We start from the raw sequence: 22808 nt of genomic DNA on the forward strand, positions 1-22808 counted from the left end.
AATAAAGAAACTGTTTGCACAAACAGATCCAACCACGTTTCCTCTTAAAATATGTCCCTCGCCAGACTTTGAGCAGATGAAGGAACATTTCACCACAAGAAATCCAAAAAGAAAAAGTTGACTGTGATGTGGTCAGTATCTTTTACAGACCACCTAGACTTCATTGGTGTTATTATCATATTACACATATGTATTTGTAATTGTAATCACTGTGTTGTGCTGATTTGTAGGTCTCACGTCTCTGATTCTGTAAAATTTCCCCATTGTCAGAGTCTGGCACGTTAGCTGTGACCTGCCATGATCATTATACGTCTCTCTTCAGTGCATGCTCACTCATGATATCATGACCGATTCAATATCGACCGAAGTTGTGGACTCGACAAGTTGTGTGGCCAAGCAGAAGGTTAGAGACTATTCACAAGTCCTCGACAGTAGTTTTGAAGAGTCTGCATGGAGACTGGACAGATGGATATGAAGGCTGATAGGGTGATAGATAGGTGGATAGATGGCTGCTACAATGGAGTGATGATGGTAATAGGGGTACAGCTGGTCCATATAGCATTAGGTGGTTGATACAGAACTGACTGAGATTTGTAGTGGAGTGTGATTTGAGGACAGAGAGCAGTGAGTCCCAGTCTGCCGGCGTCCCATGCAGATTTACGAGGGTATACTATACGGATACAGGGCTGTATTTTTAGCGCCTAGCGGTCACACAGGTCTTTCTCAGACAGACGGCTGTTGACAGTGATTGGCTGCTATCTGGGTGGCTGTCAATTGAAGAGACAGTTGAGCACATTTTATGCCTCATCGGTTTGTTTGGAATGTCAGCGATCTGGAGCTCACAATGTGTGGTCGGCACTCGCAGGACGTCTGGAATTTAGGGTCTCGTTTGAGAAGAAGATAAGAAGATATGAGTATGTGTGAACTGAAGTTTCACTTATGAGTGTTTTTATTTGTGGGTGTTTAAGAGTATTTTGCGAGACTATATATATATATATGTATGTGTGTGTTAGTATGCACGGTCTCAATTCATTATAAATGTGCGTTGCTATTTCGCCGTGTGCTTGTGTGACAAAGGAGTGTGTCAGCAGTTCCCTGCCACTCAGGGTCAAACCCTGTTGTAAACTAGACTCTTATCTGATGGTGTCTACCAGCTTTATTAACGGCAGGTGTATAAAGCCATTAAACACAAAAATAAACAAGTCTATTTTTTCCTTATCTTGTCAGTCATTCACAGTTTTGGGGCTTAACGAAAAGCCTCTTTGGTAAGAAAATTATATTTCAGCCCCGGTGGCTTTGTAAATATTAATAAAATGGTAAAACGAAGTCTAAACATTTATAAAATATGACACCGCCAATCAAAATGTCACTTTTAATAAACATCCTTTCAACTTTCATCCTACAGGCTTTTTACTGGATGGGTTTTTGAGCAGAAACACAGATGTATAGGCTTTCTTCTGTCCCCACCTTCTTAAGTTAGACATGAAAATCTTTCCTTCATTACAGAACTGCTCAATCTGTGAAAATATTTGTATAGTGTCTTCTGTGGCTATGGAATTAACATTTTAAAGTCCCTGTGGAGTCTGAAAGATGTAGGCAGACATGTTACATGATCAAACTGAATTCAACACAAACCACCAGGAGACAAATTTCAATTCAGGCCTTGCCTCCGACCTTTGGTCTGACAGTAGATGAACTATATGAAGCCACAGTGATTGGGTAAACAATACAGACAGTCCAATGATCGGTCCAATGACACTTGTCATGCTGTATCTGTGTACTTGGCTTGGGATGGCTCATGGTAGGAGACGGCTGATGCACAGTGACTATTTTATATCTTCCTCCGCAGACGCTATCAATGACAGGTTATAGACGAATAGAAGCATCGGCTTCCCTCGGCCACACCTTGCCCCTCCCAACCCGAATCCCCTCTCGACCTGCTTTATTCATTAACCCGCCCTCCTCCACTCAGCTCCTGCTTTCTGCAGTCGAACACATTGCTTGAAGGGAACAATCATGGGACCTACATGTCTGGCCTTGCTGACTAATATGTATCCCAGATGCACAAAAAAATCATGTGTTTCCTCTTCTTCCTACTTTCTGCCTTTACTTAACTCTTACCGATCAAGTTCACAGGACGGCAGGTTGTTTAGAAGAGGAGGGTTTGAGATTTCTTGCAGATCTTGAATATGGCTGCTGAGATGTTAAAGCGCCGCTTCTTTCATATACACCTTTCTTATCTGTCAGTTTTCAGAATATATGAGGCATGCTGTAATGTAGATGTCAGGAGATGTTACAGCTGCCAGGTGGAGCGTTTCCCTCTGCCACGGGCAAGACTTGTTAAAATGTTTGTGGTAATGGTTCTGCTAATGAGCTTTGGATTTAAACAGCGAACACCGAACAGCGAGCGCCAAGAATGGCCCGAGACATGACAGAATAAGAACAGAAGCTGAACTTTTGTGTGAGCACGTGTCAGCTAGACCCTGACAGTGTACAGTAATGTTGAGCCCACCTGCTGGAGAGCATGACTCTGGCGTGTGTGGGCTGGAGACTGGAGGAATCAGGCGCCTGGAGCCAAGGTTGCTTCAGGACTGACCTCTTGAAGAGGGAGACAAAGACACTGGGGTTTACTGGAGAGTCAGTCTGGCCCCGCCCGACCTCTGGGTGCTATCCCTCCGTAATGAGATCTGTTCAGATCAGAGGCACATCAGGGGAGAAGGAGACGATGTTTGTATATTCGCCGTGACGGATGGGCTGCTGAAAAGGGCCGTGCTCCTCCAACACATCTGCAGCTGTGTTTGACTGGAGAATTTGTTGTCGCCTAGATGCATGCTGTGCATACTGTACGTGCTGCTTCATGGTGTCTTTGTGTGTATGAGTGAGCATGTGTCTCAACTGACACTGATCCAGCCAAAGCCAAGCCAGTCGCAGGTGTGGAGATTTCCCCCTACTCCTCCTTGCACTCAGCGCCTCAGCTCGGTCTGCGAAACAGCTTTACAGGATATTAGGAAGAGGTGGAAGGGTGTGATTTATTATGAAGAGTGCCATCATCATTACCAAGCGGATATTTGGCAGCCAGTTCAGTTCACTTAAAACATGTGAACGCACACATAAATCTGAAGTCCCAGGCTCCACAGTTGCTAATATTTTTACTGGCAACAGCTGATGTGTGAGCTGGTGTTTAAAACTTGTCAAGATAAAGGGAGTTAGTTTATTTAACACGGGTCTATGTGGTCATTTGCGGTTATTCTGTGTATCCGTCCGTCCTTCTTATGAACTGTGCAGCGTTTTTGACAATTTCCTATTTCCCATCCATGTGTATACTGCAGGTAATGTGACCTATTCATGTGTTTTGAACCTTGCCTTCACTCTCGTTTAGAGCTGAGTGATTAATTGCAAAATATGGAATCAAACTGAAGTGAATCGGGAACTCTTTGTAATCAAATCATACTTGAACTTAAATATTAATGAAGAACGCTAACCTGGAAGCTAACCACGATTTCCCCCGCCCACGAAATGTTTGTTCTGTTGCTCTGGAGTCACTTTGTTGGGAAATAATGATTCCCTGGCAAATATCTTCTGGATTAATCAAATCGTTTGGGCAGACTTTATGTGGTGATGGACAGAAGAGTAACAGCGACGCAGTCATACACGTCGTCTGAGCACCGTGGAGTTGAATTTGGTATGATGTTAAATTGAATTTGTTCACAGCAGTTGTAGGACTATTTAAGGACTATCAAAAGAAATCTCCCCAGTAAAGGCAATTTAACGTCTTCTGTTTTTGTATTATATCATTCTGTAGGTCCAGCTGACTGCCCTCCTCGCTCTCCTCTCCTTGCAGAGACACAGCCTCACTGTGCCTGAAGCAGAGTGTGCAGTAGCCTGTTGTGGTCTCCGTGTGCCCCTCGAAAACAGAAAGGTTTTCAATTATCTTTTCCTCATTCCTGGCCTGAACTTTTAGAGCTATCGGTGCAGGAAGAGGTCCAACCACCGTGTCCCCAATGTGCTCCGTCTGTCCATACTGTATTATGAGAAAACCAACTGTCAGATACGAGGATGAAGAGTGTACTCTTTGTGTCAGCATGTCCTGGTGAATTAGGATTTAATGTTGTGGAAACAATGGTGGTTCAACAGGAAAGCCACAGGATGAGTCTTTTGGCTGAAGCATTATGGGGCTCGTACTAAAATGAATCTTATGGTTTTGTTTTCGTAGTTGTTGTTTGTGGACGGAGTCGTCTCAAAAAATGTCTGTTTTCACTTCAGGATGTATGCTTTTTCTGGTGGCCATCAGCTTAAACGTATCAATCTGTCATTTATATTTGTTTGCATCCCTCACTTGCCAATTAGTTGCATATATTTTTAACCGTAGTGCTTTTGCTTATACATTCAGTTCAGCTCCTCAAGAATTTCCTTCCTCCCCCCTTTTTTTTGTCTCATTGAAAACATTCTCCAAAACTTCCTCTCCGTCTTCCAATTTACTGTCAGTAGTAGCTGCCACACTCTACTCCCTGCCTGCTTTCCCTCCCTACTTTCTCCCTTCAATTCATTTTCTACCTCTCACTCTCCCTCCTCTAAAAAAAAAAAAAAATCCCTCACCCCCCCTGCCTCCCCCAGCTGCACCTCCCCCAGCTCAGTTTACAAGGGGAGCTCATAGAGATCTGTTGAGTAGTGAGAGGGTTCTTTTTTGGCATTCTCAGAGCAACAGAAGCGAGGAAGAGGGCTGACGGGAGCAGCCACTGGACTCGTGTGTGGAAGCCCGAGTGACTGGTTGAACATTTCTGTGCCCGCATGAGAGAATGCTGGCAGGACCGGCTCTTCTGCTGCTCGCCTGCCTCCACATGCGTGTGCAGGGGAAGCCGCGGTCACAGGTAGGAGCAGCTTCACCTCCGCTGGGTCCTGGAGGAACCTGGGACAGAGTGGGGATTCCCATTGATGCAGTAAAGACTCTGGCTGTGAGAGTTGAATTGCTGCTATTGGAATTGGTGTTAGCTTTTGTTTTGGACTGTCTTTGAAGCAAGGTTTTGGAAGTTGTTGATATGCTGCTGCATGCTTGTCGCCAGGAGAAATCTTGTTTATTGAACCTGATGGTTAAAGCTGGTCTGGCTGAAACATCTACATCCATGGATGCAGATGCAAGTAAGCCCGATACGTAAGCCTCTAAGCAGCACTGGGCATCACCACTCCATAACTTGGACTGTCAGTGCAGCCCTGTGATCATGTGGTCAGTCTACTGAGTGGAAGTATTTACAGTATGACTGTTTTCACCGTGGCTCTGCTTGCTCTCTGAGCTGTTTATTTTTCCACAGCACATTCACTGGCTGCCAGTGGGATTAGATTTCCCTCCTAGTGGAAGACTCGGCGAGTCAAGCCCGTCCTGGGACTATAAAGTACTTGGAACTCTATTGGGGAAAGACTGTAATCCTGAATTAGCCTGTCGCTGCTTGTAGGTCAGCTCAGTTAGTTTTAGATCACCTGTGTTTATGGGGCTGCGGTGAGGCGCTTGAGGTTTTTAATGTTGTGAAGTGTCAAGGTCTTGATGAGGATGTCTGTGCTAGTTTTATAACTTTAAGCCACGCGTGCACATAAACGGTGCCACCTGTCAGCACACAAAATGTAGGTTGGATATTTAAAGATCAGACTGAATAAGAGTGTATCTTTAAGGAAATAAAGGTGACCGAAGTGATATCCAGGCTCAGTCTCAACAACTGACAGCTGAATAGGAGTGACTGTGTTACGTCTATTTTTATCTGTCTTTTTGATTGAGCAAAATACATAGTTTTAATGCTAAATATAGAAATACAGGTATGTATCCTCCAAGCAGAGTCATATATATATATGTTTTGTTATCATTTCTGCTTTCACGGATATATGTTAAGACACTAACATATACAACATGTTACCCTATAAAGTAACATACTTACTGCATGTTTCTGGTCAGTCAGACTTGGACAAACCCACTGTTAGAATACATTAAAATAGACACATTAGTTTTTTTTAAGTGTTCAAAAGTTATTGATAAGTCTTTAAAGCTCAAAAAATTTACAAGTAAAAAAACATATATATATTTTCAGCAGATTTCAGAAACATGTCATTCAGACAGTTGTTTAATTATCATTATATCAAATGATCAGCCACATAATTTGTTGCTTTTTTGTTTTTTTAAGAGGATGTGCAGTCCAGGGTTAACAGTATCAACAGCAACAGTGCTCCCAGCAGAAATCAAACCTGTTTCCTTGCATCGCTGGGGCCCAGCAGACTGTCATCCCGTTCCCAAAACAGTCCATCCAAATCAGAGCAGTGATGTCAGAAGAAACCTTATGCGTTTTAATGGCTGTATATTCAGTACACTCAATGCTATTTCTGAGTGTTTTACAAGCATGGGAGCCTTTACTGAAGACGCTGTGCCCTTTGCCCCGAGCTGTGAGGGCAGTTTGTGGTGCGGATGAGGCCTCTTTTTACTGTCGGGTTCAAAGGTCTTGCCACTCTTGCCTACATCTCTCTTCACCACTTATAAAGCTGCAAATGCTCGCGCTTGCTGCTCGTACGCTGTCACGTAGATACATTAATTTAAGCGGATTCTGGCCACTAAAATAACATTTGGGAGCCGTCTTATTAGCCTGTTTGAAAAAGCCCAAACACCGATGTTGTTCAACCTCAACTGCCACCTCCTTTGTTGCAGTAAATAATCCCAGCTTGTCCGTGTTCCAGTTTGGGTTTGACACATGTTGCTATTGATTTCGAGAAATGCTGTGTTGTGGAGAGAGGAAAGCTGAGTGAATGCTATCCAAAACACCAGAACTCGGGTTTGTGTTTGCGGTTATAAAAGACGGCCCTAGTCTTCTAGTGTTTCTGTTATACCGGAGCCAGAAGTAAAATCTGAGGGAAAGGAACAAATTGAATAAATCTGTGAGTTTTGAACTGTTGACAAAGTCACATCTTCTATGCTTGTATAAATTTAACAATGTTTGATTCTTCTTGGAGCTTCCTACATCTGCATTGTTCTTTTGTATTATATCATTCTGTAGGTTATCATTATATTAGATACATGATGGTGAATTTTATGAACTTTATTCTCTTGATTGTCTTGGGAGACAGATGCATGTAGTAGTTGCACCTAATAACGTGGTAAAAGTCTTTCACCAGAAGTTGCGTGTCCCAGGAATGTTAGCATTCCCACAATTTGATGGTTTATGTGGAAGACATTATTTTTTTGTTTCAGCGAGACGAGGTTGCAGTATGTTATTTTCTCAAACTGCTTACCTCAGCCCCCGAAAAAGACATAACTACTAAACTCTGAGAGCATCCAGGACCAGCTGTCATGTGAAGGGAAAATAGCTTCCCAGTTTATGAGGTATTAATGAGTGGAGCTTTGTTAAATGTAACCCGTAAATTACTTTGTTAATTCCCCCTTGAAAGTAGCGCTCTGTTGTTAAATAAGCAAGCCAAAGATTACAGCTTCCGATTGAGCTTGTAAGCTCGTTGTTTAACCCGTTCCTCCCTTCCTTACTTTTTTTTTGCTCTGGTGCTGGTTTGCTTTTACAAAGACTTAAAAAGATCCTCGCGTCAGTTTGAATTGTGACAGCTCCCGTGCCCACGGCATCAACATGTGGGGAAATTCAAAGACTTGACAGGCAAAGCAATCACTGCTGAGGAGAGGGGGTTGGGGAAGTGTCAGTTCCTTTCTTAGAAGTTACAGCCCAAATTCTCAGTCTTATCAAATCAAATCTAAAACTTATTCTGTCATATTTCATAATTGGAAAGATCCTTATTAAATTAAGAAAAATGGGTATGAAAAATGAATGTAACCTGAAAGTTTTTAAGTGTGTATTTTACACAGGGAAGACGGTAAACCAGGGGCAGGCAGTGCTCCAGTCAGCTTAGTAAGACTGTCACATGTGAACTCAGTGGCAGAGCTCCCACAGATACAGATGTGTTTGAAGTGCTGACTGAAGTAAGAGCAGTGTCGCCTGCCCCATGCTCATTAAAACCAGTTAAAGTTCCACAGTATCCCAGCATGTGGGAGGCAGATGCTGGTAGCCGTGGCAACCACAACCTGCACTCATTATAAAAGCGAGGGGCTTTATTATGAGGACATTATCTTATTTAATCCTAGTCTAAACCTATTCTTAAATCGGCTGTCTGTGTAAGATCTCAATAATGTCATTGCCAGATACAGCATCACGTCCTGAGGTTACTTCCACCGTAAATTCCTTGTCGTTGGGATGATGTTGCCTCTTGCATTCTCAGCCTGGAAGCCAAGTTGGGGCTGCATCGCATTTCCAGATGAGCTTTAGGGTCACAGCTGACCAACTCGTGATAACTTCAGTGGCAGCTCGCCAAAGAACAGCCTTTCTATGCGTGGAGAACTGAAGAAATCCCCAGTTTGTGCACCAAACAACCGCCTTTCTTCGCTCATAAACATATCTTAAGATACTCTACTTTTCACAGCAGATGATAACGCTGCATTTTTTTTACCACAAGAAGCTGTCTGGTCAGAAACACACTGTCTGTTAACTTGAGATCAAACCCTTCATTATTGTGATGGAACATATTTGCTTATTGTATTCACAGAAGTGCCGTTGCTGTGGTGCACTTCGATATAATGAGAGCATGTTCTGGTGGAGGCAGCAGTCTGTGTCTCAGTGCTGTTTTTCGTTTCTGCTTTTTGCGGTCAGTAGGAAAGCTGAGAGGGAAACGGCCAAGACTCAGGTTAGAAGGTTCTGGTGGGAATCCAGCGTGGATTCATGTGGATTAAGACTTGGGGGGTGAGAGGGGGGGACGCTCAGCCGCTGCACCATCTCCAGACTAAGAAAACATCCTTTTATTCATAACCTTCTCCATTTCATTGTTTTTGCGCAGCATTTGGCCCAGCAGTGTGTAGCCCTGCGAGTTATTTGGGGTGAGACAGTCGGGCCGGAGAGTTGTCATTTAAAACCCAAACTACTGCAACTAGAGGAATATCCAAGTGATGCCTCAGTGCTTCGCAGACTCGAAAGCTGGCTCTGTCCATCGTTTTCTTCCAGTATCAATCTCCCATGCATCATGCATCACCTAGCATCACGTACTCTTGTTTGTATCGCGAGTATATAACGCTTTACATTCAGTATGCTTTATCCAGATGCATGTGTGAATTTATCTGATTACTTCTGCCTTTCTGCTCTCCTACCTTCTCTTCTGTCCCACCTCTGCAGATAGGTCTCCCAATATGAGGTTTCTTCCTGTTAAAAGGGAGTTTTTCCCTGCCACCGGTGCCTCAGTGCTAGCTCTGGTGCTTGTAAGCTTTGCGGTTCTGTGGGTTTTGAGAAAATTTGGATTGTTATTGATGCTATTTAACTAAAAATTAAACTGAATTCAGCTCTTTGCATGTGAGTTCATGTTCAAATGTGAAACAGACAGTCACAAAAGACAGCAGTCACATTAGCTTAGCATCTGACTGAGCTGCATCTACTGTTCTTTTATTTACAATGTGATTTTGATCTAAACTATGTGATTGAATGTAGTATTTGATCAATAAAAAGCTCGTATTTGTACGTTCTGAGCCTGAAATGTGTACTCAACCAATAGATCAGTACTTTATCTTGTGTGTGAATGAATTTGGTAGTGTTCATGTTTCCGTCGTTGTGACCGTTATTTGTATGTGGTCTGGAAAGGCCGCCCACATCTAGATGCTGTGGATGGTGTGGCTGTAGCGTGGCTTGGTGGTCCAGCCATAAGCATCTGCTGCCATGAGTTAGTCTGTCAGCTCAGGCCTGGATGTGTCTGTCAGAGCCTTAGACACTAGTTCACAGTGTACACATGCAGAAACCGGCGCCTTTGCCTCCTAAACTTTCTTGATTCGTAGTTTTTAAATGTATTTTGTGTATCCTCCCAATGCTCAGGTCGGACGGTTTACCAGCAGCACTGATGTAATGTGAGCAGGACCAAATCTTTTCAGTAAAACAGGGTAAATTATCATTCTAACTAAAAGTATAATCTACAATCACGGAACAAATGGCTTCAAGTTTTCTGACTGAGACTGATGCCTGCATGTGTGACAAAGAGCCGTGGTCACTCATAACCCAATACGTCTCCTCACACAGCAAACACACAAACAAGTTTGTCTTGCAAACCCCGACAATACATTGCGCCGCTCCAAAAACAACAGCAATCACACGCAGACGAATTCAAACGCTCTTCTACTTTGAGGAGTTGCAGCACTAACCACATCTCCAACATGATTTACTGCATTTGAGAGGAGTTAAAAGCATGTGGGCCGTGTCTACCGCTGCTGTTAATTTAGGCATGATATCATTCTGACCATTAAGTTTTTTGTTCATGTTTACATTCCGAGTGTGGAGCCACAAACCGGGCCTCCTACGTGGATTAAAGCACTGTTATTGCAAGGCAACTGTAACGTGAAACCGGAGCTGTTCAGAAGAAATGTATCCTGGCAACTCTTTGTCCCGACATCGTGCATGTTTAGTGTTAAGAAATGATGCATGTCAAATATCTGCCACTCTTTCCTTTTTCTACTTTTAACACTCCTTCACTTCCTCTAGGTCGTTACTGCACTTACGGTACATGTGTGCAGCCTCAACAGGACGCTGCAAATCATTATAATGTGACTTGTATAAGTATCTAGTTGCAATAGATTGTCATATTTCCAATACATTTATTGCGTTTGAAAGTTCACTCCAATTTATGATCGTACTAATCGATATTTTTCCAGTAGTTTCCACAACGTGACTCTGCAGTTCCTTTTGAGTCTGTCCACTTCTTACTGTAGACTCTCTCAGCTTGTTTTGGTTTCCTGGGCTAAAACTTTACTGCTTTGGTTTACTGTCGCATCTCATCCAACTTATTTGCTGTTATTGACAAAAAAAAATCTCTAGTAAATCCACCGTGCATTATCCGCCCGGTGCCAGATGATAGAAAAAGCAAAGTTGGCAGCCGGCTGGTGAACATAGCGGAGCATCTAGCAGATAAAGAGACAAATATTTCCATTAGCAGTTTGTCGGTTGAAACAAGACTCCAAATAAATGCTTTTGTTCCCTCTGTTTTTGATGGAAACTTTATGAAGTGATAATAGCACTGCGACACAGGTCGAAGATGCTGCTTTAAATTCTGTTTTTATTTAAAACCGTAGCCAAATAAACAGCCTGAAGAGATGTAGAGGCTGTGCTGCTTTAAGTAAGTGAAGGAAAGCCTTGGGTTCAAGAGGTTAAGCAAAGTAAGGCTTGAAGTTCATCTTGTCTGTTTTTAAGGTCCCTAAATTCCCATGACCTTGCAAATTAGTTTTTAAAATTAACCTCAGGATCCAAAGCATGATTTTATCTGACAAATTAACATTTGGAGCTGCAGCCTACAGTTCACTGTGAACTGTGCACTGAGCGCCAGGGCTCCAGACTGTCATGGTCAAGATTAAACTAGTAAGGAGCGGACATGTTTCCATCATTGAACTAAAGGACACTGAGGACAAACCTATAGTTTAATGAGACTAAAACTCACCTCTCAAGTTGTCTTGATCTAACCCTTTTTGTGTTTTGTGCGAGTAGAAGAAATCTCTATTGACAAGCGCCTTTGGCAAAACCGTTAGAGATAGATGAGTTTAACCAAGCTCCATTGTGTGAGGAAATACCATCAGGATTTACTTTAAGATGATGTTGTTTCTAGTGTTCGCGTGTTCGCTAGTTGACTGGGAGCCCGCTCCACCGTCCTGACACACGTAACCATTTCCAGATGAAGGTGGGCTTCGGCGACATTTCAGAAATCCCGTTATAGCTCCGCTGAAAACAGGGTCGTTTCCCTTACCAGATGGCACAAACCACCCACGGAGAGAAGGTGAAAAAAGCGTTGATGTGGTCTCAGAGTGGAGCCAAGCCTCCGAAGCTGCCTCCTTACTCATCAGCCACGCTGAGATTGCTGCGCTGGGAAGAGCTGGAAAGGTTCTCTCTGAGTTGTAGCTGCGTTCATGTGTCCTGACACCGGCAACACCTCATTTTGACGGGTTCACAGTTAGGGTCACGTTTGTCAGAGACAGCCCGGAGGGAAGATATGACAATTTGCGAGATTAGTCAGAGACAGATTACGATGTTAGTATGTTGTGCTGGATACGATTGCATGGCTGAAAAGCTTCTCTTCACAGTTCAGTTCACGATTAACTTTTTAATGCTTCCTGTGCTGTCGTCTTTTCCCACATCACAAAATCCTGCATATTTTATATCCGCAGCCGCAAGATAATACATTGACGATTCAGATTTTAAATTACACTGCCTACTATCCAATCCTACATTAACATGTTTTGATTGAAACATTTTCCCATCCAACTGGCCGCAGATGACCTCTCACCGTGTCAGCATCTGTTTTATGGGAGGACCGTTTTATCCTTTTTCAGGCAAAGGCTGCTCAGCTGCTATAATTGTGTTGTTTTAGGTCGAAAGGATTTACGGTTAAAATGGAGATGTGGAGGAGATATTCATTCATTTGTAGTCATGTCAACAGCGAGCCCTACTTTAACTGCATTTTCTATTTGTTTTCCACGCTAGACGTGCTGTACCGCAGCCAGTTAAAATGTCCAAGGATGTGTTTTTCCATGTATTATGCATTCCTTTATATTCGCCGATCTGAAAAGTGAGATCATGAAACGCAGCAGTGCTTCCCTGGATGTTATTGTGTTATGTTTAGGGATCCTGGTCCCGGTTTCACCCTGCTCCATGCCGCACTGCAACATGACTCCGCGCTGACCGCATAAGAGTTTGGCCGTTTTTTTTTTATTTGTTTCAGCACTGTTAGTTTGCTGTTCTTTTCTCTCGTCTCTTATTTCCTGTGTGGAAGGGGGCACTTTGTGTTGGTTTTGGCCCAGGTGGTGTTTTGGCATAGAGCAGAGTAAACTGCTGTGGGAGGGAGAGAGCCTCTTTCTTCTTGAGTTCACCCCAACTGCCTTAGTGCACCCTTTTTCTTTTTTTCTTTTCTCCCTCTTTTCATCCCTTTCCTATACCTTTCTCCACCTGTTTATCCTCTTCTTGCTGTCTGTCCTTCCATTGGTCTGATTTATGGTTGCTCTAGTTCTGCAAAATCCATACAGATGACCACATTTTTTGTGACTTAGCATACACTTCCTGTAAACTTGTTCATGTCGTTTGTCTTATGAGTCAAGTTTGGCACCTCGTGACCACGCTGTGAATGTCAGCAGCTGCACATTGAGCTATTTTGTTGAGTGAGGTGTATATATCTTATTATATCCAGAACTAGCTCTGAGGAAAATATGTTAAAGTTGCAGGCAAGCGAGATGAATATGTCAGCAGCAATCAGCGGATCTACACGGGAGCCAGGTGAGAGCTGCAAACTAACTCGAAGGCTTGGAGATTGGCTGATGTCCAATCACGAGTGTAAGGGTATAGCTCTCTGCAACCGGTTTTGGCTTCTGGACCACCTGTTTTTCACAGGGAGCTGCTTTTACTGCTGGTTTGAGTGAATTTATGGACTGCTGATGTTAACTGTTCTATTTTTACTGTGTCCAGGTTTCCTGTAATTTATTACCACCGATGCAACACAGAAAACTCACACCCTAGAGAAATAGCAAGGAAATCCTGGAACCGGTTCAAGGGCGTTCTCGTCAAAATGTTGCCTTCTGGAAAGTAACAAGAGCCCTGCTAATTAGTTATTCTGTTGTTGTATGCGGAGCTCATTTAGCAGGTGCAACTTGGCTTAGGTCTAGCAACACACTCAACGCAACGCATTTTAGGTTTCCTTTATGCTTATAGAGCTGTTTCATTCATCACCCCTTCTTCTGTGTCTCACAGAGTCTTGGCTGTGATGACTACCTCGGGTCAGGAAAGGTGATGGACAAGTGCGGCGTGTGCGGAGGCGACAACACAACCTGCAGGCTGGTCTCGGGAGTGTTCAAACACAGCCTGTCCAAGATCGGCTACCACAAGATCGTGGAGATCCCAGAGGGAGCCACCAAGATCAACGTCACAGAGATGATGAAGAGCAGAAACTACTTAGGTGTGTAAAATAAAAACTCTCCTCGTCTTGATACTGCCCTGTGTGATTCAGCCTTAGCTGAGTGGTGCAGTGATCCTCAGTGTGGTCTTCTTGCCCAAGACCGGTCTCCTGGATTTTATTCTTGCTGATGTTTAACATTGGGGTGAATTTTAGTGCCGTTAACTAAGAACTTCGTTGGCCATTAGAACAGCTTTACCATTTGACTAGTGCAACATATAGCTTTAACATATTAACATGTGACTTTAACACATGGGTAGGAAGATTACAGAGTTTCTTAGCAGCATATGCAACAATATTACTTGAGTATTTGTTACTAGAGTGCGCAAACAGGCTATTTATGCTTGAGTAATTGCCAGATACTGGATGTAAACGCAGATTTTGCAGTAAAAACTCTTCCTTTTCTTCTGTAATTACTAATTTGTCTCTTAGCAAACAGAGCGCTGTAGTTGCCATCCTGGTATCATTAGTTTTAGTCTTCTCCAGAGCACGGCTTTGATTCCAGCTCACAACATACGCTGATAAAAACCGGAATCTCCATCCATCACATGTAGAGTTGTGTTATGGATTAAATGTGTCGCACCAGTGAAAAACCGAAATCCCGTGAGCGGACATAAAAGAAACGATTAAATGATGAATGCCATGTGACATCTGACAAGTCTGCTAAATCCAGCTGTGCAGGCGGCAGCTGCTTGCAAAATGAATTACATTTCTCTGATTAAAAAGCATCTCAACGAGGGGGTGGTGCTGTTCTATGAGGATTTCTCCTGTATTACCACCCACTACCGTGATGCGGCCTGTCAGTGGAGCTCTTCAGCGAAACACATTACATAGATAATTGGTGTCTTTCTAGAGGTGCAACAGTGGGACACAGTGGAGGGTCATTTTCAGGAGGGACTGTTGGAATGTCAGACATTGTTTAATGAGAGCCGCTTCCCAACTCAGCAGTAGGTTTGGACGAACAGGGGAACGGCCTAGATACCCCACTACCACTACTGACGGCTGCTCCCCTTGAAGAAAGCACATAAACATGCTTTCATTAGAGGATCTTACCCTTCAATCCTCACCATCCTTTTCAATTAAGGTGAGGAATTTCACCGCAAAAAAAATTAACTAGGAACACACTCAGAGGATTGATTCAGAGGCTGCTTCTCAAATCCCAACTGCGCTCTGCCAAGTACGCTCTGCTCGCTTTAATTTGAACGGACAGAGTTGCGTACAGCCACACATGCACGCACATTTTTCACTGCGACTTTCACTCTCTCTCGGTCTCAGCGAGCATAGAATCAGGAACGGTTTCACACTGTAAACTTTAAAACGTCTCTGGGGATAAAATAAATCTGTTGAAGATGTAACAAAAGTCCAGGCAGCAACAATTCAGGAATGTTTTCAAATGAGCACAAGTATAAGGGGAGGAGGGATCGAGCAGGAGTCACAGGCTGTGTCCGCAGCACGTCCCTAATTTTCCCTCAATGGGCCTCTGTTCTACGCCGTGCTATCTCTAATAGTGCTTTTAGTTGTCCAAACACTCCTTTACAAGCCTGTCTAATGTTACACCTCTAATGCTCTTCTAATGGCCTCTTGTATTTAATCCATGAAATCAGTGGAAAACATCTTGGGAGATTTTGTTACAGGATTTACATGAAAGATTTGCCAGCACAAACAGATTGTCACGTTTATTAAAGACATCATGGGTTTTAAAGTGCATGTGATTCAGTTAGCCATAAATGCTTTTTTTTTTTTTTTTTCCAAGGTTTTAATACATTAACAGTAATTACGTGGAGGAGGTTGTCGCTTTATTTTCCTTCTGGTTTGAGCTCAGGGCTGTCGGTGGTGATGGTGGTGTTGTTTTCTCTGCCTCTTGCAGCTCTGCGAAGCCGATCAGGGCGATCTATCATTAATGGAAACTGGGCTATTGACCGACCCGGGAAGTACGAAGGTGGGGGGACCATGTTCACCTACCGCAGACCCAATGAAATCAGTAGCACAGCTGGCGAATCCTTCCTTGCTGAAGGGCCGACCAATGAAGTCCTCGACGTTTATGTGAGTCACAGAGATACTTATGGTAGCGAGTCTCTTCTTTTATTTGTTCCTAAACGTTTGACCTTTCAAACCCTGTGTCACATTTTTAAAGGGAAAAGCGAAGAGTTGTATTTTATTATTGTAGACTGAATCTCATCTTCTTTCTCTCAGATGATCTTCCAGCAGCCAAATCCCGGTGTTCACTATGAATACATTCTCCCCTCTGAGAAACCGACTGGCCCTCAGCAACCAAACCACAGACCAGAGGGTAAACTAAACCCACTTTCTACCTCCCTATGGTTTAATAACCCTGCTCTGCCTGATTGCTCAAACATTTTCTTCAGCGGCCTAAAAAAGTTCAGGGCCACAGATTTTAACAGCCACTGACAATAATAAGGAAAGCAAAAGAAGTTGACTTTTAGTGAAATAAAGGTCAGCATGTTAGCACCAGCAATAGCTTGTTTAGTTTGTTTCCCTTAAACAGCAACTTCTGTCATTTTGGATTTTCCTCAAATGTTCACTTCAGGCTGGCTCTGAAAAACGTGTCAGTCGTCATAGACCGCTGTTAAAATGCCCAGTTCTTTAGCAGAAATAAACAAGTTTAAAACACGGTTTTGGCTTCTGTAGATAATTTCCCCAAACACGACAAGTGACCTCTTTGCTCATTTTTGTATTTACTCTAAATTAAATCCCATTCATTGAACCCAGTTTCACTCCTTTGATCTACACCCCACCTGCAGTGTCTCTGTGATTCCACAGGGGGGCGTCTGACCCCTTAGTTTGAGAACCACTGATGCGGACAAACAAACAATGGACAGCATAATTGTCGGATGAATAAATACAGTATTAATTTCGAGCATTGGTTGCGGCTCTGCATCCTACCATTCATACAATCAAGATGAATAAAGCAAGTCTTTATTCATCCTCATGCGTCTAGCATCTAGCCTGCTGTTACATTTCTTTGTGTGTCTGAACTCTGTGCCTTAGGGAACGATGTGAATGGACAGGGTGGACACGACCAGCACGGCAACACTGAGCAGGAAAACTTTAATTCAGGAGGAGGTGGAAGGTTTCCTCCACGTCTCCCTGACAACCAGGTGCCCGCTGTTCAACCGCCCAGACGTGAGAGGGAGTACAACTGGAAACTGTCTGGTACTACAGAGTGCAGCGCTTCGTGTGGAAAAGGTTACACAATACAATATTGATTATTTTTTGTTGTTGTTGTTTTTAGCAAGAGACTAAATTAAAGTTCCACAAATGATCCTACGTAATGCACATAGAAAATCATTCCACATGCGTGAACTTTATACAGTATTTGCAGTTTGTTTCAAGAGTTGGTTCCTAAATCTAATATCTGCCTTCCAGGTTTCAGATATTCCGTCTTTCACTGCGTCCACCGGCTGAACCACGTCCAGGTGTCAGACAGTCTGTGTGACAGCAGCAGTCGACCAACTCCACAGGAAGAGGCCTGCAACCTGCAGCCCTGTCCAGCATTGTGAGTCACTCCTCAGCTTTCACGCTTCTGAAACTGTCTGATTACTGCAAAATGCAAAAGGCTTTCTGTACAAAATCCCTAAAGCTGATTTAATAGTATACAGACTAGGACTACGCAGTGATGACTGCACATATTGTCATGAGAAAGCCACAAATATTTGCTCATTCAGTAAATCATAACACATACCCTCAACAGATTTGAAAGCAGCAGCAGTTCAGTTCCCAACATAAACCGTGCATCTGCAACATATGTTGACATCCGTTTTGTGTTTATAGTTTTGTTTAGCGTCTGCGCTTTATCACTCAAACCAAGTCCTTAACACCCTCTCAACATGTCAGTCTTGTGGAAGGCCACTATATAAAAGAACAAGGTAAATCAACGCATGAAAACGTTCCTGACGCCGCGCTCTTGTGCTTTTCATTCGAGCAGCTGGGACATCGGGGAGTGGTCAGAATGCAGCAAGACCTGCGGCCTGGGCATGCAGCACCGGCAGGTCCTGTGTCGCCAGGTTTACGCCAACCGCACGCTCAACGTGCACACGAGTCGATGCCGACACCTGGAGCGACCCGAAACCACCAGTACTTGCCAGCTGAAGATCTGCAGCGAGTGGCAGATCCGCTCCGAGTGGACCGCAGTGAGTGGCAGCAGTCAGTCACAATGTGAATCATTCCACTAGTTGACGGTGCTTTGTGTGTGTGACATTTACAGTATGTCCCTGATATATTAACTCATTCATTCATTCATTCATCTTCTGTACCCGCTTATTCCTGTTAAGGGTCGCGGGGGTCTGCTGGAGCCTATCCCAGCTGTCTATATTAACTTTACTATGTTAATATTCTATTTTATTTAAATATATTTACATCATATTAGGTTAATGAAAGAAAATACAAACAGTGCCGAGCTCTTGTTTGGTTAAAGCTGAACTAAATCTGAAGTAGCAGCACAGTCATTAAAGGAGTGCTGTATTAACCCTGTAGCCCGTGTCTCCATAGTGCTCGGTGCCGTGTGGGCTGGGTCAGAGGTCACGAGAGGTTCGCTGTGTCAGCAACGTGGGTGACTTTGTTCCTGACGAGGAGTGCAACATGAATCTGCGGCCCAACGATGTAGAGAACTGCGACATGGGAACCTGTGCCAAGAGCTGGTTCTACACCGAGTGGGGCAACAGGGTAGGTGTCAGAGTCAAAGGGAGACACAGTAACTTTCATTCATCTCTAATAACAGTGGTAGTATTGTATAGTCTTTACTAACCGTGTAGCTGCTCTTGGTAACCTGATAAAATATAGCTCTTTTAATGGAGAAGCTAGAAAACAGTGAAGGTTGGATAAAAGATCTAAAAAAGAGAAAAGTGCACCAAAAAGAAATTAGTATAAAAAATTGCTAAGAAGATGTAGAATGAGGATTTTTGAAGATGTTGCTAACTGTTGAACAGCTTGAATGGTAAAGTATGTTTTTTTTTCCTCCCCAGTGCTCCGCTGAGTGTGGGATGGGTGTACGAACTCGGGGGGTTCTCTGCCTGACCAACCACATCAGCAGTCTCCCTCTGGAGGGGTGCGGTAGCGAGCGGCCTGCGGACTCTCAGGTCTGCAACAACGGCCCCTGTGAGAATCGCATAGAGTGGTTCACGGGCCCCTGGAGCCAGGTATGAGGCCGACAAGGCGGGGGCTGAAGTGGTCTAGCATTTGGGATTTTGAGTTTACATTAGGGTTTCACATGTTTTTTTGTTGTTGTTTTTTTTGACCCAGTGCTCTGCAGAGTGTGGCAGAGGCAGCCAGCAGAGGTCAGTGGTGTGTTTGATGAAGTCAGATGAAGGATTCAGTGCCATGCCTCCGTATGAGTGCTCGTCCCTAGAGCGGCCTCTCGGCCAGCAGAGCTGCAACCTGAAGGCCTGCGGAGCGAAGTGGTACCACACTGAATGGAGTGCTGTGAGTAAGACATGAAACCCTCTCCTCTATTACAGTATAGACGGCTAGATAAGTCAGGTCGCGTCTTGCTTGATGTTTTGCTTTTGATCTTCATCGCATTCATTCCCTTCTGGTGAAGCTGCAGCAGTAGGAAATGATCCGTCATTAAAATTAGCAGCAATCTCAGCTACATCTGAGATATCCAGATATCTTTTTATAGAGATCCGAATATTTTTTCCAGTAATATTGCCAAAGATGCCCAGTTCATGATCATGCAATTAGACGCTCACTGGCCATTTCGTTAGGTGTATTTTTCTAGTGCCAGGTCGGACCCTCAGAGTTTGGTGTGTTGACATAGCGTAGCATCACTAAGGTGCTGCAGATTTGTCAGCTACAGATGGATCCATGCTTTCATGGTGTTTAATCCAAATTCTGAGAATAACTTCCAAACTTTGCGGCAGAAACTGAGCCTCGTCAGACCAGGAAATATTTTTCCAAATCTCTATTGTCCAATTTTTTTGAGTCCTTGTAAACTGTGGCCTCAATTTCCTGTTCTTAGATGACGGCAGTGACACAATTCACAGTAACAAGTGGTTATCTGAGTTTCTATCAGTTCAAATCAGTTTAACCATTCTGTCCTGACTTCTGTCACTGGAGAACTGCTGCTCACTGGGTATTTCCTCTTTTTTCAGACCAGTCTCTGTAAACCCCAGAGATGGCTGTGTGTGAAAATCCCAGTAGAGCCTGTCTGGCACCAGCAACTATGCCACGTTCAAAGTTACTAACGCCATCTTTCTTCCCTTTTCTGACGCTCAGTTTGAACTTGAGCAGATCATCTTGGCCTTGTCTACGTGACTAAGTACACTGAGTTGCTTCCATGCGATTGGCTGATTTGATATTTGTGTTAATAATCAGTTGTACCTAATGAGGTGGCCAGTGAGTGTATAAACATTGGCACCATTTCGTTACATCACTTCTCACTTCATCACATTCACTCCCTCCTGGTCACAAGCTAACCCACAAATAGTTTAAAAGGCCTTCAGAAGTTCAGATCGTGGTTTGTGTCTGACCGCTGTCACTGATTCCTGCTTTTCCAGTGTTCCAAAACATGTGAGGGGGGTTTCCGTGTGCGCGAAGTTCGCTGTCTGTCTGACGACATGCTGTCCAGCGAGGGCTGTGACGAGCAGCTGAAACCAGCAGAGAAGGAGAACTGCAGCCCAGAGCCCTGTGTACCTCACATCGGTCAGTCAACCTTTAATCATGATTTTCCATCATCCTTTATGTCCTGGTCTTTACCCTGGAATGGTTTGGCTCCACTGGCATGTGTCTCTCCGTAGCTCTGCCGGTGTAATAATAAGTATCACGTTGTATTTGCTGGAACAACAACATAAAACCAGCGTTTCTTCTTGTTTCAGATGAGAACTGCAGAGACAAGTACTTCAACTGCAACGTGGTGGTCCAAGCTCGCCTCTGCGTGTACGATTACTACAAGACAACGTGCTGCGCTTCGTGCTTACGAGTGGCCCACAAACATTCGATCCATCGGGGGCGAAGCTAGCACTCTCAGCTGCACGATGGGATGGGCACACCCTGGACCGACTGTAGGGGAACGGACCTTGCCTTGAATGGACACTTGTTTTCCAAGGAAGGAAACCGAAGAAGGAAACTATTTGTTTGTTCGCTTGCTGTTGGCAGAGAAGACTCCACTTACTGGATGAACAGAGCTCTGGTGTGTGATTTCTTTTCTTCAGCGGGAACAGTTTGCACCTGCTTTTTTTTTTTTTACCAATAATGGCTCTTGTGGACTATTTATGAAGAGGAGAGCACCTGTAAACCATTTAATGTGGACTATAAATAGAAGCGTGTGGTTCTTTACACTACAGCACTCAGATTCATGCCACGATAATCCGACCAAAGATACGTAAAACTGACGACAGTGGTGGATTATTCCATATTACCTAAGAAAGCTAACGGTGGCCCCTTTAAACAGCAATGATTCACAGGAAGTCTCAGAATTTGAACTCTGTGTTTTAAATCACGCTTCCCTTCGTCCACAGCCATGAGGTGTAAAAGCAGCCTACGTGTATGTATATATGTATGTATGACAGAGTGAATGATAAAGGTCATTTTAGGCAGTTCCCCAGAGCAACTGAAGAGGAAAAAAAAAAGCTCCCACTTAATTTATTTGTGTGGCTCCCCACAGGGAGGACACTGGTTTATTGGCCACCAGTGGCCCCTCTGCTTCCTTTTAAACCAATCACAGCCTCAGAGCTGGATGTAGGCGATCCACAGCCTGCAGGACGGTAGAAGCAGATGGTCAGAAACCTGTAACGTATTTTTGAACCTGTATATATATTATAATTATTATTATTATTATTATTCTGTGGGATATGATCATTCCACGATTGTAAAATTCCTGATAATCAAAAACATGTTGAATTACTCATAAAATATTATTCATACTTTGATTGTAAAGCTCAATCATTACAGTGTTTTACAACTTCCGGTTCATGAACCGTTCTTTTCTGCCATAACACAGTTGTCCGTTTCCATACAAAACTACACACAGTACCTCTTGAATGTTCAGCTTCTGTTGTAATATATCAACTCCCTCCAAGCACTATAAACTTACCTCTGATCCTTAAGTACTGTATATCAATGTTTAAGTTCTGAATGACTCGATTACGCTATAAGATCAGCTTCTGAATGATGGATGTGCCACCGTGATGGCACAAATCTTATTTTTTTCCTAAGAAAACAATCAAGAGTGGCTCTAAAATATCAGAATTCTTGAGTATTTAATGTATGACTGCAACTAATAAACATCTGTATTTGCTTCATCTTAGAATTACACATGTTCCGATTTTTGTCAATAAAGAAAATTACTAATTGTTAACACTTTACAGAAGCTTTTTCTAGCGTGAGTCTGAAACAGTGATTCAGTTTTAATTCTTTTTCTGATTCATGTCATCCATCTAGAGGATAAAGAAGGTATTACACCAGATTCATAATTTGCCATTTCTTGTAATAGTCGTATTTAATCCAAACGTTCAATGAAAGTTTCATTTAACAGGTTTTCTTGCATGCAAGAAGGGACGTTCAAAAATAAGAATATGTTTAAAAGTAAGTCAGCAACTGAAAGTAAAGCGTCGAATACATATAATCTAGATAATCCACTCTAATTTGTGACTCATTGTTAGTGTTTTCTATTTGTGCTACAACTCAATACAAGACAAATAAAACAGACCACTCCAAAGTTGTGGGAGTAGGCCAGCGCTTGTTTTTTTAGAAGTTGGACAGGACCTTTTCCAGTGCACTGAGGACCACCTGCTCCTGCACCAGCCAACTAACATATTCCATCCTCTGGGTAGCGCTACACCTAGTTAAACACAAGTGATCCTGTTGTT

The 22808-nt window shown here is 43.3% G+C and overlaps 1 protein-coding gene across 1 annotated transcript in view; it reads left to right on the forward strand.

The window, feature by feature from the left end:
• Positions 1-22519, forward strand: part of thsd4 (thrombospondin type 1 domain containing 4) — a 36851-nt gene extending 14332 nt beyond the window's left edge. Inside the window, exons 8-18 of the mRNA XM_084541599.1 lie at positions 13782-13986; positions 15851-16026; positions 16177-16273; positions 16993-17190; positions 17371-17500; positions 17930-18134; positions 18493-18666; positions 18966-19139; positions 19243-19422; positions 20499-20643; positions 20817-22519. Coding sequence (XP_084397725.1) covers positions 13782-13986; positions 15851-16026; positions 16177-16273; positions 16993-17190; positions 17371-17500; positions 17930-18134; positions 18493-18666; positions 18966-19139; positions 19243-19422; positions 20499-20643; positions 20817-20959 — 1827 coding nt within the window. The 3' untranslated portion in view covers positions 20960-22519. The remainder of the gene's footprint in view (positions 1-13781; positions 13987-15850; positions 16027-16176; positions 16274-16992; positions 17191-17370; positions 17501-17929; positions 18135-18492; positions 18667-18965; positions 19140-19242; positions 19423-20498; positions 20644-20816) is intronic.
• Positions 22520-22808: the final 289 nt, after the last annotated feature.

Source organism: Chelon labrosus (genome assembly GCF_963514085.1).
Source record: "Chelon labrosus genome assembly, chromosome: 3".
Classification (NCBI taxonomy): Eukaryota; Metazoa; Chordata; class Actinopteri; order Mugiliformes; family Mugilidae; genus Chelon; species Chelon labrosus.